The sequence below is a fragment of the Sesamum indicum genome, linkage group LG15, assembly GCF_000512975.1.
Source record: "Sesamum indicum cultivar Zhongzhi No. 13 linkage group LG15, S_indicum_v1.0, whole genome shotgun sequence".
Taxonomy (NCBI): Eukaryota; Viridiplantae; Streptophyta; class Magnoliopsida; order Lamiales; family Pedaliaceae; genus Sesamum; species Sesamum indicum.
This window is the reverse complement of record NC_026159.1, coordinates 8,326,249-8,344,484: the sequence shown is the minus strand read 5'-3', so window position 1 is coordinate 8,344,484 and position 18,236 is coordinate 8,326,249. Positions and strand designations below refer to the sequence as shown.

The window sequence follows — 18,236 nt, the reverse complement described above, 5'->3', positions numbered from 1 at the left end:
GTTACTTGTTTCTGGTTGTACTTTTCATATGAGTCTTTTTAGTAAAATTGTCACAAATTATAAATATGAAAATTTGGGTTGTGTATCCATAGCTAATGAAAAACTTTGTGAAATAAAAGGTCTTGGTGACATATGTTTAACTTTTGAAAATGGTTATAAGTTAACCATAAAAAAAATGTAAGGCGCGCTTCCTAATTTATGCCATAACTTTATTTTTTGTGCTGCCCTAGAAGAAGAAGGGCTTGAGGGTAGATAGGAAAAATATTTATGTAAATAATGAAAGGGTCTATGGTTGTTTTTTCAAAGCTGAACGAAAAAGAAATTTATATGTTTGTTATGTGACATATGATATTCTTGCTGCAACTGCTCTGGAAAATGATAAATCTAGTTTATGGCGTAAGAGATTAGGCCACATCAATATAAAAGATCTAGAATTATTACATAAAGAAGGCGTCTTAACTGATAAAATAAACAAAATGGATTTACGTGATGATTGTGTACTAGGAAAACAAAATAAGATACATTTTCTTGCATCACCTCACCCAAATCCCTCATCATCATCTTTTATACTTGATTATGTTCATGCTAATGTATGGGGGGGACCTACTAATATTGCTACTCATGGTGGAAATATGTATTTTCTGATTATAATTGATAATTTTTCTAGAAAATTTTTTGTGTTCTTGATAAAACAAAAATCCGAAGTTTTTGAAAAATTCAAAAATTGGAACCTTAGTGAAAAATCTGACTAGTTAGTAATGAAAGCTTTGAGAATGGATAATGGTATAGAATTCTGTAATCAACAGTTTTCTGATTTGTGTAATACATTTAGAATTAAAAGGCATAGAACCATAGACCCCATAGCAAAATGGAGTAGCTGAAAGAATGATTGTATTTGAAATAATTTGGTTTTGACGATTGCATAATTAATTATAAAATTTTTTATTAGGGTAGAATTAATTTGGTTTGGCGATTGCATAATTAATTATAAAAATTTTTATTACGGTAGAATTAATTTGGAATAATTTATTTTAAAAGAAGTGATTGTTAGCGTAACATGTTAGTCCTATAAGATAAGGGGTTCAATATTTTTAGTTTTTTGTTTTACGAAATTTTTAAAATAGTTTTAAAATTGGGAAAATTCAACATATGTAATCTTATGCTTTACGAGATTTTCAAAAATGTCCCATAATTGAAAAAACTTGACATATTTAGTTTATATATCCTGTAAAATAGAGGATTGAAATGGGCATCAGAAAATACCTGCTCAATCACAGGGGAAACAAACATTTTATATCACTATATTTTGTATTTAATTTGTAAAGCAATTATATACTAATTTTTTTAAAAATAATTTAGTATTTGTTTAAATTAATTAATTAAATTTTGCTTCGCCGGTGATTGTTTCCTCCACACCAAACAGACCGCACACCCCTCCCATCACTCCTATCCGCCTGGCCAAGTTGGACTGAGTTGGTATAGCTTATTGACATGCCTTCCATATGTACTATTTTTATATATTATAGTTTACTTCCACATTAATTTTTTCTAATACAAATATCATTAAAAGTAATAATTAATAAATATAAAATGCAAAATTTAATTTTTAAGGATTAAGTTTTTATTTAACAGTAGCAATTAAATTTAGAATTGATTACAAATAACAAAACTTTCCTCGTCAAGTAAAACAATTATCGTCATGATTTTTTGGAAAATATAATTACATATATTGATATTTTAATGATAGAAATATAAATTAAATTACAAACTTAATACTTTGTGTAGCTAATGTAAGTGGGATGAAATGAATTTTTGGTCCCGTAACTTGACCATTTAGTATTTTTATTTTTTAAATTTTTAGGATAACATTTTGGTTGTACATCTTTTTCAATTTTCATAATTCAGTCCTTTTGTTCACTGGAGTTCATCTCCACCAACGATAAGGGTGAAATCTAGTGGAAAAAAGAACCGAAACCACTAAAATTAAAAGATATAGGCCAAAATACTATTCTAAAAAGTTAAACGACATAAACTACTGGCAGAAATAGGCCAATATGAACAAAAGCTAGCCCCAATTTTAAAGTGTCACATGAGAGACACTAGTATTTTTCTTTTCTTTTTTTTTTTTTTTGAGAGAGAGAATGGTGAACTTCGACAAAAAAATAACTAGAACTACAAATATTAAAAAGATATAAGATCAAAATACTATTGTAAAAAATTAAAAAACAAAAACACCAAATAATCAAAACATACATTTCATCCCTAATGAATGATATTAATTTTGCTCGAATTTCGCGACCTTGAATGGTGATCTAGAAGCTGGCTACTTACTCTCAAAAGATCGAGTGATGGTTCTTCAGAACAAAACAAGAACGTGAAACTCGTCGGGTTCGTCCCGACAACGACCCTCCGACACTCAAGTTAGTGGTGTTCAAAGTAAGAATGCACGATCTGGTTAATATAGGTCGAAAATGATAAGAACTCAGTTACCTCTGAAGCAGTGCATCGGTGTATTTATAAGACCCATGTGATTACTATTGTTTGGGCCACGTGTCGATATCTGAGGTATGGGCGTCCTAGATCGGACGATCCATGTATCAAGGTCTTCCATAAATAAACGGGTCCAAACGATGGAGTTCCGACCCGTTATCCTTGATGCGCAGATCCGCCTATACGATAATAAAAATACCCTTCGTTAAAAGTATTTTCGATATTTCATATTAAAATTGGGATTCTCCCTATCAGATATATTCATCACTTAATAGTATATGTTTTACACGTGAAACACGCAAAATGAAATGTTCTAGTATCAAACAAAACTACTGTAAAAAATTGGGTAGACATGATTACATGACTTGTGCAAAAATACTAGGACTTAAAGAAATAGCCCAACGCCATCAACTCTATGCGTACCCTCACAATATTCTCCACACATCCATGGCGGCCAAAGACCACCAACCCCTCCACATAGCAGTGTTCCCATGGCTTGCCTTCGGTCACATAATCCCATATCTCGAACTCTCCAAGCACGTAGCTCAAAGGGGTCACAGAATCTCATTCATTTCCACCCCGAGAAACATCGATCGCCTCCTAAAACTGCCTCCACATTTATCTTCTTCCATAGCTCTGGTCAAAATCCCACTCCCAAGAATCGCTGAGCTCCCAGAAAATGCAGAAGCCACCATGGACATCCATGGCGGACAAATGGACCATCTGAAGACAGCCTTCGACGGCCTCGAAGCCGGGCTGACCCGTTTCTTGGAGGATTCGCGCCCGGATTGGATCATCTACGACTTTGCAGCACACTGGCTGCCTCCAGTTGCGGCCGGGCTTGGGATTTCCAGGGCCTTCTTCTTGAACATCAACGCTTGGTTCTTAGCTTTTTTCGGACCAGCTGATGCCTTGGTCAACGGCTCCGACGATCGGACCAAGCCCGAAGACTTCACGGTCCCGCCAAAATGGGTCAAGTTCCAGACCAAGGTGGCTTATCGCCGCTACGAAGCTGACTGGATTTTCGGGTCGGGACCGGGTAATAAGACGGGTTTTTCGGATTTTATCGTCTCGGAAAAGTCATAATTGGATGTGAAGCAATTCTTGCGAGGCACTGCTATGAGTTTGAACGAGCATGGTTGGCTTTGCTTGAAGAGCTTCATCACAGGCCAGTCATTCCACTAGGATTGATGCCACCTAAAGTGCAAGATCATAGCATTAACAACGATGGCATCAAGAAATATGGACTTGGATCAAAAACTGGTTTGATCATCAGAACAAAGGGTCCGTAGTTTACGTAGCACTAGGTAGTGAAGTGACTCCAAGTCGAGATCAGCTCGTTGAGTTGGCCCACGGGCTTGAGTTACTGGGGTGCCTTTCTTTTGGGTAGTACGAAAAGCATCGGAGCCCGACCCCATAGAACTGCCGAGAGGATTTGAGGAGAGAGTAAGCGGTCGAGGGATCGTTTGGAGGAGTTGGGCTCCTCAATTGAAGATACTAAGTCACGAGTCTGTGGGTGGATTCTTAACGCATTGTGGGTGGAGTTCCATTGTGGAGGGACTCATGTTTGGTCACCCTTTGATTACACTGCCGTTTCTGGTGGATCAAGATTTGAATTCTAGGGTTGTTGTTAAGAATCAGCTAGGAAGAGAAATTCCAAGAAACGAGCAAGATGGATCCTACACAAGAAACTCGGTTGCTGAATCGGTGAAGTTCGTGATGCTCCAAGAAGAGGGAAGGAAATTCAGGGGGAGAGCTCAAGAAATGAGCACAGTATTTAGTGATACAGAGTTGCATAGTCGATACATAGACAATGCCATTGAGTTTCTTGAAAATCATGTATAGAAGTGGGGTAGGACGTTGGATTGCTTAGTTATTTACTTTGTACGCATGCATATTTTCTAGGGATAGTTACATTTACATCTTTGGACTTGTGGTCTGTTTATACATATCATTTCTGTTTTTTTGTATAATTATAAAAATTAACACTAACAGCAAAAAAAATAGAGATAGTTTGTGTGATGATGCTAAAGTTTTTAGGGGTGTGTGTGTAATTTATTTAAGTGATATTGTTATTTTGGTGGATATATATGTAATTATCTAAAAAGATAGGAGTAACTTGTGTAAACAGCCTATAGATCAAGAGCTGTAAATATAATTATCTCTATTTTCAAGTATGGAATAAGAACTGAATGCAATCTCAAAGTGTTTTAATTGATAGGAGTTCAAATAATCGCAGATGCAACACATGTTCCACATGCACTGCATGAACTAATGGAGTATTTTGCTCCTTTTTTACACTTTGAAGAAGGTAAATTGTTAATTTTCACATTGGAGTGTTTTGTCAATTTTTACCAACATAGGAGGCTAAATTGCAATTTGCCTATACTTTTTTTATTAATTCAAAGTTACATGAAAAGATCATTAGGTTATATTAATTAAAATTTAAATTAATTGCACACATTATTATTTTTGTTTTGAGATATATATTTTTAATATTATTATATATTAAATATTATTTTGGATGAAGATGAATGAGATGGTGATGTGAAAAATGATATATATATAAAATTTTGGAGCAATTTTGTTTCATAAAAAGAAAATACAAGATAATATTATCACACAATAATCATTGAATAAGGTAAATAAGATACTAAATTGTCATGAAATATCCCAACATTAATCATGAATTATCTAAGCCTCTTTAATCCCATCATAAAAAAGTAAAGAAGCCTTTACAAGATAAAAATCCTACCTTAAAATTAATCTAATTACAAACAGACCACTAAAGTTTAACAAAATTACATCCACCTCCCCTGCTGAAATTATATCCTCGTTGTATATATACTTGAGGAATTTATATATGACCGTTGGAGGGAGCATTAATGCTAATGATAAAAAAATAATTGAAAAACGAATTAAATGCCACGTGTTGAAATATGACCGTTGGAGGGAGCATTGGCCGGCGAAAGATAAAAAGACCCCTATTTCTATTCCTTGTATTTCAAAAACAAATGTCTGTGAATTCATTCATAATTCATTCCATTCCTGCGAATCTCCCTCACCTCTCGCCTCCATCTCTCACACGTTTGAGTGAGTTTATTTTCGATAAATGGGGATCCCGACGGAGATCACAAGGTACAAAGAGGAACCTGCGCTCCTTATTTGTTCTGAAATTAAGGTTCCGATTTCGTTTTTTTATGATTTTGGTTCTGAAATTTTGAAAGAGTTGTTGTGATTATGAGCTCTTTGAAATATGATTTTCATGCAATGTTCTTCTTCTTGTTGTTGTTCGTAATTTAATGTCCTCTTTGCTGTAGGTATATCTTCTTCATATTCTTTTCCCCCTTGTGGTTTCCTATTATGACGATCTTGGAAATGCAGGATAGATAGAGTGCTTTTCAGTTATTTGATTAGTTGATTCCAAGATACTTTTGGATTGTAGTTCCAATAATTCCGGAATTTGGATTTTAGTTTAAGGGATTTGGGTTGATAATCGTTGGTTTTAGGGTTTAGCGTGTTTTGGAGTTCATACAGAAAGTAGTTGTGAAAATTGGAATTGTTCGTAATGATCAGTACTGTAAGTTAAATTGTTGAGATCAGATGTTGTACTGTGTTTGGTTGGCTGGAAATTGGGTCTTGGGAGTTTATTGTTCTATTGACTTTATTTATATATATGGTATCAAAAATTGGAGTATTAGTGCTTTAATTTTCTTCATATCATGAAAAATACTATAACATTACTGTTTGTTGTTTATGTTTATGGAAGGAGAGGAAATTTGTGTAGTGTATTTAGTCTCTTTCACTATAAGCTTTCTTACACAGTCAAATAGTTTAATGTAATTTTGGTTGTGTGTATGCATGCTTTGGATATCTAACTTTCACTTTGCTTTTTTTCTTTAAGCTTCATCGGAGAGCAGCAGCACAGAAAAAACGGTCGACTCTCAATCACTTTGACATAGGAAAAGCCTCTTGGTAGATGCAAGTTTGGGCAACTATATCTCGCAAAGGAAAAGATGGTCAGTATTGTTTAAATTTAGATCAGTGTGATTTTCTTGTCCGTTGAGCATTAATTATGTGTGCTTTCCAGGATAACATAACTTAATCTAATATAAAAAGCCCAACCTCACCTCAATTAGTGTATGGAATATAATCATTTTCTTTACAGATTGAGTAGTAGCTATTCATTACATTCATGTAAATCTACTAAAATTAATTACTCAAATTTAGTCGTTGATGTTTTAGCTGATGAGGGGCATCTGGATAACTTAATATTTTGGAAGGGTTTAAGAAGATCATGTGATCTTTATTTTCTTACGTGATTCTATTTGCTACTAAACTGTAGTGTTCTTTTTGTCCTCTTTTCAGCAGAGCAATCACATTGTAGCATTAAAGGGTGGTATTTAAGAGCCGGCTGAAACAGTCTCAGGTTGAGCATCAGCTTCGCCACGACGTTGAAATACAGAGCGATCTTCCACATCCTGACATATGACGGCTCTATGGTTACTTTTACAATCAGGTATGATGGCTTTTCTTTAATTTCAAAGTAGATAATTACTTTATAGCAGACTTATGTTTACTTCCTTATAATTTCATAAACCAAAGGAGTATATCTGATTCTGGAGGGAGAACTATGCAAAGAGCTACAGAGGTGCAAATAAGTTTCGTTAATATCAGCAGATTCGGTAAATTTTGATGGAGGGACTTATTTGTTAGATGGAAGTAAACCTCATGGGTGCTAGATATAATTTTCAAATTACATGAAGTTTATGTATAATTACACAAGACCTCATGGAAGAGGAGTGTAATTATTCTTTATTATAATTATACTACTTATTATATGTTGTTAATGCTATTTTTTTTTAAAAAAAAGGGGTTGAGTGAATGAAATTTTTTCAAAGTAGATGATAATTTTATAGACTTATGTTTACTTCATTATAATATCAGAAACGAGTATATTTGATTCTGGAGGGAGAAGTCTACAAAGAGCTATAGAGGTGTAAGTAAGTTTTGTTAATATCAGCAAATTCGGTGAATTTTGACGGAGGTACTTAATTGTTAGATAAAAATAAACTTTTCGGGTGCTAGATATAATTTTCCAAATCACATAGAATTTATGTATAATTACATCAAACCTCATGCGAGAGGAGTGTAATTATTCTTTAATATAAATTATACTACTTATTATATGTTGTTAATATTATGTAAAAAAAAAGAAAAGGTTAAGTCAATGAAATTATTTGATGGTGCCTTCATGATATTGCTCTTTACTCATCAAATTACATGAAGTTTATGTAAACTACACAAGACCTCATGGAAGAGGAGTGTAATTATTCTTTATTATAATTATACTACTTATTATATGTTGTTAATGCTATTTTTTTTAAAAAAAAGGGGGTTGAGTGAATGAAATTTTTTCAAAGTAGATGATAATTTTATAGACTTATGTTTACTTCATTATAATATCATAAACGAGTATATTTGATTCTGGAGGGAGAAGTCTACAAAGAGCTATAGAGGTGTAAGTAAGTTTTGTTAATATCAGCAAATTCGGTGAATTTTGACGGAGGTACTTAATTGTTAGATAGAAATAAACTTTCCCGGTGCTAGATATAATTTTCCAAATCACATAAAATTTATGTATAATTACATCAAACCTCATGGGAGAGGAGTGTAATTATTCTTTATTATAAATTATACTACTTATTATATGTTGTTAATATTATGTAAAAAAAAAAAAAGAAAAGGTTAAGTCAATGAAATTATTTGATGGTGCCTTCATAATATAGCTCTTTTCACATTATTTTACCACATAGTTTATGTAACAACATCAAGGAATATTCGTATCACGCAAATATTCAATTTCCATTACTCTCTCATTTTCACATATCACCGTTCTCGTAAGCAATTTTTGACATAAAACATGTCCTAGCACATGTCCATTTGCAAACACAAACAACACATTATTCAACAAATAGAATATTTCAATGTATTTTCTAATTTTACTTTAATAACATAATCATTCAAATTAAATAATTCACCACATGTCCAATTTCATATAAATTAGTTCTAGTATAAATCACATACGTATTTAAAAGTAGTTTACAAGAAAAGAAAACATATATAGATAGTGCTAATTAATTATTTATTTACCTTGCTTCCACCAATTAATCGTTCACTTTAAACCATCAATTGATTATATTCTTCTCATAAGTTATTGGTAATAACAGTTGAACAGCTGCGGAATTTATAAAAGTGTTTCAAACATTTACATGTTTAAATTAGTGTTCAATTGTCCAAACTCAATCAATCAACGCTTAACAAAAACTTCACATATTTTTGGCCCATCACATGTTGATAAGATCAGCTCTTTCAAATATCAACTATGCCAAACTCAATTACAGCATAAATCAATTTTTCTGTTCTGTACTCAATTTTCCAACACTCCATCGCACCATTTTCTCATTTATCACATACTAATATTTTCACTTGATATAAAGCCAACTCAAAATCAACAGTTTTGAGAACTTAACACGTAATTCATATCTCAAAACTAGGTGTAGACGAGCTCAAAACATTAAGCTCAGAGGTCGAGCATATAATTTCAAGCTCGAGCTCGAAATTATAATTGAAAGAAAAAATATTTTAGAATATTTATTATTATATTCAATTGACAAGCCCAGATTATTTTAACAAAAATATATTCCTAATTTTCTTCAGCTATTAGATAATATAAAAAATCAATAATTAATATAAAATAAAAAATATATAGTACTAATAATGGGCTAACTTGTGATTAAGTTTATTTTTGTATAGAGATTAAATATATAAATAAAAATATCATATTTTATCATTAGCTAAATTTAAAATATGTAATATTACTTAATAATTATAATATATGGTTAATTTTGAAATTAAAGCTGATATAGTATTGAATATGGAGTTAAATACATAAAATAAAAATAAAAATAAAAAAGAAATTGAAAAGCTCATGAGCTTATGAACAGAAGAGTTTGAGCTCGAGCTCAAATTCGCAAACCAGCTCGACTCGTCTACCACCCCTACTCAAAACGCATAATGATAAAAGTAAATAGCAGTTCTTCATGCACAAATCATTTCAATCATCAGGTTCCATTTCACTAATTGCTCAATGCTCCCTAATTTTTGACAAGGGAAAAAGAGATCAGCAATTCATCTTGACTGCACTTTTGGCATACAAAATGATTGAAATCAGCCACTTACTATAGCTCATTTTCAGAAGAGCAAAGTTTCATCAAACCCTTTTAGAATCACCGATATATTCACTAAATTAAAAACAATAACTAGGAAAAAGAAAAGCATGTTTGATTTATCTATAGCTGCACAAGGAAACTTGGTAGAAGCCATCAATATATCTCTCTCTCTCTATATATATATATATGTACATGTTGTTTATCATAATGGCACGTAAAATCTGTTGTTAATACATCAGCTCAGAGCCCCCAAATTGCTACAACTTAGCTGTATTCACATCACAAGCCACGATGAATCTGCAGCTAAACAGTCATAACCATTACCTTTCAGTATATAAAATAGGACCACCAGTGGATCTAGTCCTCAATGCTTCCTCTTTGTCACATCCAATTCGATTTTTCATGGTAAATGAATTTTATTAGTATTTCAATTGAGAGTGAGTATTAAACGACCATGTTATGCTACTGAACCCTAATAGAACAGTACCAAGTCTCTGACTGCCTTACTCCGAGTGGGAGCGCTTCCACTCAAATGGGGTCACCTTTTCTTAATTTTTTCTTGCCAATGGTTGATCAATAACCTGGTGATACTCTCAGTTTAACAAGCAGCAGCATGATAAATGCGTTGTTTAACATAGCAATTTTCATCTACTTTGCATACAAATCACTTGATGGTGACGGTCAACGTTACAACACATTTACTTTCCATTTATGTTTTGTACACGTAAAACAATAGTGCTCCTTTTTGTACAGTGAAACAATAGTGAGCATTTTACAGCAAAAGAACAGGTAAAAAGAATATTAGTTACCACATAATGAAGGTAGTGAAGCAATTTGACCTCTCAGCATCGAATATCGGGCTCTCTGCTGCACAACTTTGCGAGTTGATATTGCAGAAAAATTATTCTACAGTTATCAATGTACTTGGTGAAGGAAAATCCCTACAAATAAAAAAATCAAGTAAGGTAGGCTCACTGACAAAAGAATAGATGGATATGTATTGATGCGCTATATCATCGTCCAATTTAAAAATTGATCAAGAGGCGAGAAATAATAACTAATTTACCTTTTCCAATTTAGTTGGAAAGCAACTTCATCTTTTATTGCTAAAAAGCTTCCATCTTAGGAGCTTCCTGCTTCCCAAAGATAGATAAGTATCAGATACACATATATATTGATGTGCATGAACTACAAAAATGATCACATCTAAAACGGGATAACAAGTTAACAATCTAATGATAGTCAATCTTACTCACAGTATGGATAATACATAAAAACCATAGTAGATGCCTTGAAATATTGAGCTCAAACGGATAAAGGTAGAACAATGTATATCAAAATAACCACCATTTCATTTTAACGAGATGAAATTTCCAAGATATACGACATCAATTAGAAGAATTTCACATTTTTCCCTTACACTCTACAGTGCAGAAAATGGACCTCTGTGATAAGATTATTGCAAGTTGGTATACATTTCCAAGAGCAACTTCATTGCTCAGTAGAAATGTGTTATGTCAACTTATCAATATTGTATTAGTTTAACCATTTTTAGCAGTAGCTCACTACTGCAACCAAATTCATTAATAGGTAATTGAATAGAAGATCAATAGTTCAGTACACCATCCATGTGCTTTCGAAAAATGGAAGTACACGGCAGAAGAAAAATAATCAAAACTTGCCTTTGAAGACTATGGCTCGTAAGAAATAATTTAGCCTAAGAAAAGTAGGGCTCCGTCTCATCCAAATTCATAAAATGGACAAAGAAACCTACTTCAGGAAATATATTTTTATTTAATCAGGTATTTGAACTGAAATTGGTTGGTTTTTGCAAGTATTGATTTGACATTAATAAGAACAAGAAATTACATCAGGCATGTATGCAAGTTGATCCAACAAAGGCATATTTACGGATTCGGAGCTAGAGTGAACTTTAGAACACCGCAGTATATCTTCAGACACTATTACACGCAGTTTTCCTCCTAAATATACATTACTTTTCTTGTTAGAAACAGCCACACATTAGGAGTCTAATTTTGCCCAAATTGATTGCCTCGGCCATCATTCCAAGCCTAAGTTACCTCTTAATGACTTTCCCACTGTTTAAATACTTAATTTGTTTGCCTCAATACCTTATCTTTTTTGTTAATAAGCTCCATAGAAAATTTGATACCCCTTTAACCAATCAAACTTGCCTTTCTCTCCCAACTCACCCTTGCCACCACTACCAAACATTTTCTTTGATTAAAGAATGCTGCAGGTACAGCGCAAAGGAAGTCCTTTTATTACTTCTTAACAACATTGTATCCGAAAGCAAAAAACTATATTCCCCTGCAGGAAATAAGGTCCGAAAATTGATGGCAAGAATAAGTCCTTTCTGATGGCTTCCATCAAGTATTTAGACAGTCAAAATAGATAACAAGACAGAGCAAAGTATTTGTTTCGTCACTGTGAGGGACTTTTGTACATATAATGCAAGAAAGACTAAACTAGTTTACCGTATAACTGTCTATAGAAGTACTTAACCTGTATCATTCCTTTTACATCGAAACCAGAATATGGCAGCACATCCAAATCTCTGTACCAGCAGTGTAAAAGATCAGATGCATCCACCACCGATATATCAGTCACTAATGCTTTGCCTGCAAGTCAAAATTGTATCAAATGGTCAAGCATTTTTTCAGAATAAATAGTGGAAATCTTATCGTCCCCTGCATATCCACGTTCTTTACCATGAAAACCGCATACAATTGCAAGGAAATATCAGGATTGATTCTTGTAACCCACATCCATATAGAATTTAAATTCATCAAGTAATCAATTGATTAAAATTTAGATAAGCAATGACAAGAAGGATAAAGAGCATTCTTATTCATGAAAAAATTACCTATGTTGAAAGAGAAAGGGGAAAGAGACACACTCAGTCAACCTTTCTCCTTTTCTCCGTTATATTCTTAATATGCAATTGAAAATCAAGCTTTGCTGCCAGCTGAATGGAATGGCATAACTGGTCCTCTGACTGATATTTAACCCTTGGAAATGTGAAAACAAAGCCAATCATTAAGCTTTGGACAATAATAAATGTATAGCAAATTGATAAGCTAAGCCAACTGTCGAGCTGATGGAACTACCAGCCGGAAGCAACTCAAGAAAGCTGATGGAACTACCAAGCCCCTCCCCAACTAAAGAGCCTCAAGGATGAAAGAGCAACTCATTCACTAACTACTCTCAATGTACTGGAAGTCAGTCCATCCACACGTCAAAAGGGTGTGAGATCAGTGTTTTATTCTTTTGGTCCAAAAGTCATGGATGCATAGTATAGTATAAACTTTATTTGGCAAATGACAGGAATAAAAATGCAAACAAGGAATGAAGGAAGAAATATATGTTTCCTTCAGAAGTGGATCCCTAGCTTCCCTTCTCAGGACTTGTGAGATTGGAGCAAACATGCCTAATGGTCTGCAAGTATTTAAAAAGAAGGGGCAAAGTAACTCATTATCTATTAGCTTAGCGCTAGCATCAGTGAAATACTTTCGCCACATAGACAACACAATCTCTACAAGGGCTAGTCATGTCAGCCTTTTAAGCTATCTGACTCTCTTACAAAAAGAGAGCTTGCCTATAAACTTCACCTCCCATTTTGTTAGCATATAGCATCACCCATCTTCGACAAATACACATTAACCATTGAAAATTTGCAACATACAGACATGCGATGTATCTGTGTATATTTATGAAAAGAATTATTTTGCTGCTAAACTTAATGACGAATATTTTTTCCCACATGCCAGAATTGACAAAACCTCTATGGATTTGTACGACTGATGAACAAACAACTTTTCAACAAGAAAAAGAGATAGAATGTCACAATTAATATGATAATATGCTCCTAAACAAGAAACAAAAGCAGTAAAAGAAAGAAACTATGAGAAGCATTATGAGGCATTGAATAAAAAACTACTATAGATTTTGAGAAAGAGGAACTTCACTGGCCTTACCTATTCTGAGATCTCCAGCTGTAATGGTTCTATGTCCTGGAAAAGCATCCTTGAAGCAGTACTTAGCTCTTTGACCACATCACCACATATCTTGTGGCAAAATGTAACTATGAGATCCATGCATTACACATATACCAGCATACAGAGGATCCAGTAAATTTACAGCCTTTGTCTGCTTCAATGAACATAACCACCAAAAATGTCTTGCCAATTCCTAGACCATTTAAGATGTGTTATTATGTGCTATCTGCCTACTCTCCCTCTCTTTGACCAAGAATTCCCTGTATTAACATTGCATGAGTTTGAGGATCAATTGTGCAACCACTTTTTTCCATGACATGAACCAGCTCAGAGCATCCATTCACGAACCCCCTCTTCAGCAAGCCATCAATTAAAACCTTCCAAGCCACTTCATCATAATTGTAACCACAGTGAAGCAGCCTACAGAAGGTTGTCTTAGCCTTCTCATCATTTCCATCGTCATATAACCCACAAACAAGCCGCTTAAAGCACTCCAAATGAGGTAAAAGTCCATGTGTGAGCATGACATCAATTAAATCCACAGCTTCCTCATACATTCTCATGTTGCAGCAACATTCTACTAGTTTGTTATAGATGTCTTCACTCGGAGATATTCCACATTGTTTCAAATGATCAACCAACCTCCAGGCTTCTTGAAGGCGCCCTTCTCTGCAGAGACCAGTAATGAGCGCATTATAAGTGTTTATATTCGGTGCACAACCATGTTCTTTCATTTTCTCAAAGAGCTTAAGAGCAGTATCATGTTCCATTATTTTCCACACATCAGCAATATTAATGGAGCCATCATTGGGAAATGCATCGAACCCTGTTCTACCAATATTTCCATTGATTAGCTTTTCATGTGAGAGATGTTTGATTAAAACTGAATAGGTATAGTTAGAAGGTTCATATCCAGCATCAACCATAGATTTCAAGGTGTCAAAAGCAAGATCGATAAATCCTGAGCGTCCATATCCATCAATGAGCACTGTGTAAGCCATCATATCTGGTCGGACCCCTTTCTCTTTCATCTTAGCCATCACATCCTCTGCTTCTTTCAACATTCCTTGATTGCAATAAGCAAGAAGGAATGAAGTATATGTGCAGACATCAGGATGAAGTCCCACAGAAATCATATGATTCAGAACTCTATAAGCACTGTCAAAGTCAAACTCCTTTAACATTTGCTCAATAATGATTGAGTAAGTAACAATTGTGGGTTTCATGCCGTCCTCCAACATCCTTTCAAGAAATTTTAAAGCTTCACGTAGTTTTTTCACTTTGCATAATCCATTAATCAGCACATTGTAGGTATATGAGTTTGGAAGGCACCCCTCTCTAACCATTCTTTCAAACAAAGCAAGGGCAGCATCCACTTTCTCCACATTGCAGTATCCATCAATAAGAGCAGTGTACATAACCTCATTCACCTTGATCCCTTTCTCTTTTAAGGAGTCAAACATGTCATATGCCCTATCCACACACCCTTTTTCACATAAAGCATTGATGAGAGTACCAAAGGTTAACTGATCAGGAACTACATTCTTCTCTTCCATTAAATTGAGTAGGCGAAGAGCACTATCTATGTCTCCCTCCTTGCATTGTCCACGTACTAAAATATTAAATGTGACAAGATCTGGTGGAATTTTTTCCTCTAGCATCTTACTGAGAAGTGCCATAGCCTTGTGCACTTTTTTCCCCTCACAGAATCCAGAAATTAACTCGTTATAAGTACGCACATTTGGACTACAATTTTTTGACTCCATCATGTCAAATATCTCAAAAGCAGTGTCAACCATTCCCTTCTTACAAAACCCATCGATCAGAGCGTTGTAAGTCACTACGTTAGGAAACAACCTGTTATCTAGCATTGTGCTCAATATTTTCCTTGCTTCGTCAAGCATACCATCTTTACAAGCACCATAAATAAGTACAGTGTATGTATGAGTATTGGGCTCACACCCTTTATCCTTCATTTCCTGGAACAAGCTCAAAGCCTCCAACCTCCTCTCTAAACCACATAAAGCATCAATTAGAATTGTGTAGGTCCGAACATTTGGGTGACAATTATCATCACCCATTTGCAAAAACAGCCTCTTTGCCTCATCCACTCTCCCAGCTTCGCACAACCCATGCATCAAGTTATTATATGAAACCACATTCCTTTGACAACCCTTCTGTGGCATAGTCATGAACATTTTACTTGCACTACCTAATTCGTTTCTCCTACAATGTCCCAAAATGAATGATGTGTAAGTATGTGTATCAGGCTTCAAACCAGCCTGCAAAATCATACTTAAATAATACTCAGCTTCACTCACATTTCCCAATTTACAATAGCCATTAATCATTGTATTAAATGTATATATATTTGGTGACACCTTATCATCCAACATCTCCCTATAAACACATTTCATGTCATTGATCATCAGAAATCGTGCCAGCAACATCAAAAGCGTGTTATAACACCTAAGACCAAGTTTAAACCCAAAATCACCATCATCACAACGATTCGTCTCGCGCAAAATACTCAAAACGAAGCTGGCATCCTCCTCCGTCTCACAACACTTAATCATTAAAATCCGGGTTTTCTCCGCATTCCGATAAGATTTATTCTTTATCAAAATGCGCAAAAGGGAAGCATAGGCTTGTACATTGGGTTTGAAAGTGGGAGTACGGGAGAGTAAATCGAAAAAATTAAAGGCAATCTGAGGATTGAGATGGGGATGCTGGGAGAGGAAAGATGAGAAAAGAGACGGGGATACAATGGGGATCAATTTTCTGAAAGAAGGGTGCTTCTGCCAATTCGGTTGGCAGAGGAGGGAAAACAGTTGAGAAGAGAGGTCAGTTACAGGCGAGTCGAGTTGCGAAATGGGTTCCGGCGTAAATGAAAAGGAGAGTTGTTTGATGAATGAGCAAAGGACAAAAACGGAGGACTGACCTGAGGCGAGGAATGGTTGTGGTGCGAAGGTGACAACGGCGGTCGACCGTATCATTCTGATGGGGAATCGGGCGCCGGCGGAGAAGCGGAAGACGCCATTCATGAATGATTTTGCTGTGTTAGGAGCTTGAGATTCATGAATCGAAGGAGGAGAAGAGTGGGAAAAACGGTCTATGTTGTCTGTTCGAGTTCAGCGGCTGCTGTGAGTAGGGATTGATGGTTGGGTCGGAGCAGCCAACTTGGGGCTCCGCCAGGGGCCGCGGCACTTGTGTGTAAATGGGACTTTCTACCCTTTTTTTCTTTTCGTTCCCTCCCTCGTTTTTTCCAGTCTCTTTTTACCTATCTAAATGAATTGTCGTTGCACGTCATTTATACGTGTATATAATAAATAATTTTTATATCAGTAAAAAAAAAAGAAAAATAGTAATATTAATAATAATAATAATTATTATTAATTAATATAAATTTTAAAAATTTGCATAAATTAGTTGTTTTATTTTGAAAATGAGTACGAAAGGATTTTTCGTTATATATTAGTAAAGATAAAAAGAAAGAAAGAAATAATAATAATAATTTATCAATTAATGTAAATTTTGAAAAAATGAATAACTTTTTTATTATGAAAGTTATTTTTAACTTACAAAAAATTAGTGGGGCAGTGTCACTAACCTTCATTTATGAGTGTAGAAGAATTTTCTTTATATATTAATATAGATATAACCAATCATTATAATATAATAGTTAAATTTTTAACCATACCTATAATGTGGGATCCAATGTTTATCAAAATATTTAATGGGGCTAAAGTAACTTACACGTGTTGAAAATATATATATATATATATATATATATTTAGTAGTAAATAGTTATTAAAACCCCGCTCTCTTGAAAATTGAAAAATTCATAGCATGAAGTAAAAAGGGCATAAGAAAAATCTAAAAAAATTAACGCCGTTAACTTTCACAAATAGAAGTGAGAAAGTGAGCTAATTTTATAATACATACAAGTTTTTTTTTTTTTTACTATTTTTAAAACACAGAAGTTTTCTTGCAGATAAATAAGTTCACAAGGGAGTTTTACGCAATTATCCCCTAGTTTTTAATTGTTAGGAGGCACAAATGCTCTCGCGTTACGGTGCGCCTACATTTATCAAATGGCTAAAGTTTGGCTAGTTTTATTTGTTTAACATTCTCCGACTTGATTCATATATTTCACTAATGAAACTTCCTGTCACAAAAGGCTGAACAAGAAATAACATACATGAATCATATCAATATGTTCTCTAAGATAGAGTAGTATTTTCTAAATACCACATTGTAATATATTTTTACTCACACATGGTAACAATACCAAATTAAATAAGCCTTTATGCTCAATGATTTTCTCCCAGATTAATTAACTTAAGTGTGTACAACTGAAATGAGAAAACACAACAATAAAAAATGAGTTGCATTAAACAACAACTGTATTTACGGTATGATGATGACATCATGGGTGATCCGGGTCGAATTGTTCGATCTCCTGTGACGATCTCACTGTAGATGGATTAACTCT

At 34.2% G+C, this 18,236-nt stretch overlaps 2 protein-coding genes and 1 long non-coding RNA gene across 4 annotated transcripts; 2 read left to right on the top strand and 1 right to left on the bottom strand.

The window, feature by feature from the left end:
* On the top strand, positions 2,938-4,335 carry LOC105178404 (UDP-glycosyltransferase 91D1-like). Its single transcript, XM_020699150.1, has 3 exons — positions 2,938-3,529; positions 3,646-3,774; positions 3,881-4,335. Exons 1-3 carry the CDS (start codon positions 2,938-2,940, stop codon positions 4,333-4,335), a joined length of 1,176 nt encoding a protein of 391 aa, XP_020554809.1.
* LOC105178238 lies at positions 5,497-7,250 on the top strand. Its single transcript, XR_849124.2, has 4 exons — positions 5,497-5,628; positions 6,395-6,509; positions 6,859-7,009; positions 7,096-7,250. It is a non-coding gene; the product is annotated as an uncharacterized LOC105178238 (long non-coding RNA).
* Positions 10,349-16,999, bottom strand: LOC105178236 (pentatricopeptide repeat-containing protein At5g65560). Of its 2 annotated transcripts, XM_011101665.2 has the most exons (5): positions 13,721-16,999; positions 12,610-12,754; positions 12,249-12,364; positions 10,789-10,855; positions 10,349-10,663 (listed from the first exon to the last, which is right to left on the bottom strand). In XM_011101665.2, the coding sequence occupies exon 1, from the start codon at positions 16,783-16,785 to the stop codon at positions 13,972-13,974; it is 2,814 nt and encodes a 937-aa protein (XP_011099967.1). In that variant the 5' UTR covers positions 16,786-16,999; the 3' UTR covers positions 10,349-10,663; positions 10,789-10,855; positions 12,249-12,364; positions 12,610-12,754; positions 13,721-13,971. The 2 variants fall into 2 exon arrangements, with proteins under 2 accessions (XP_011099967.1, XP_011099969.1); XM_011101667.2 differs by lacking the exon at positions 12,610-12,754.

Bases quoted from the DNA above. Each gene is read 5' to 3' on its own strand.
- LOC105178404 (XM_020699150.1), top strand. From the start codon at position 2,938: ATGGCGGCCAAAGACCACCAACCCCTCCACATAGCAGTGTTCCCATGG. The intron at 3,530-3,645 runs GTAATAAGACGG...CTTTGCTTGAAG, and splicing joins GATTTTCGGGTCGGGACCGG to AGCTTCATCACAGGCCAGTC. The intron at 3,775-3,880 runs GTCCGTAGTTTA...TCTTTTGGGTAG, and splicing joins TTTGATCATCAGAACAAAGG to TACGAAAAGCATCGGAGCCC.
- LOC105178236 (XM_011101665.2), bottom strand. From the start codon at position 16,785: ATGAATGGCGTCTTCCGCTTCTCCGCCGGCGCCCGATTCCCCATCAGA.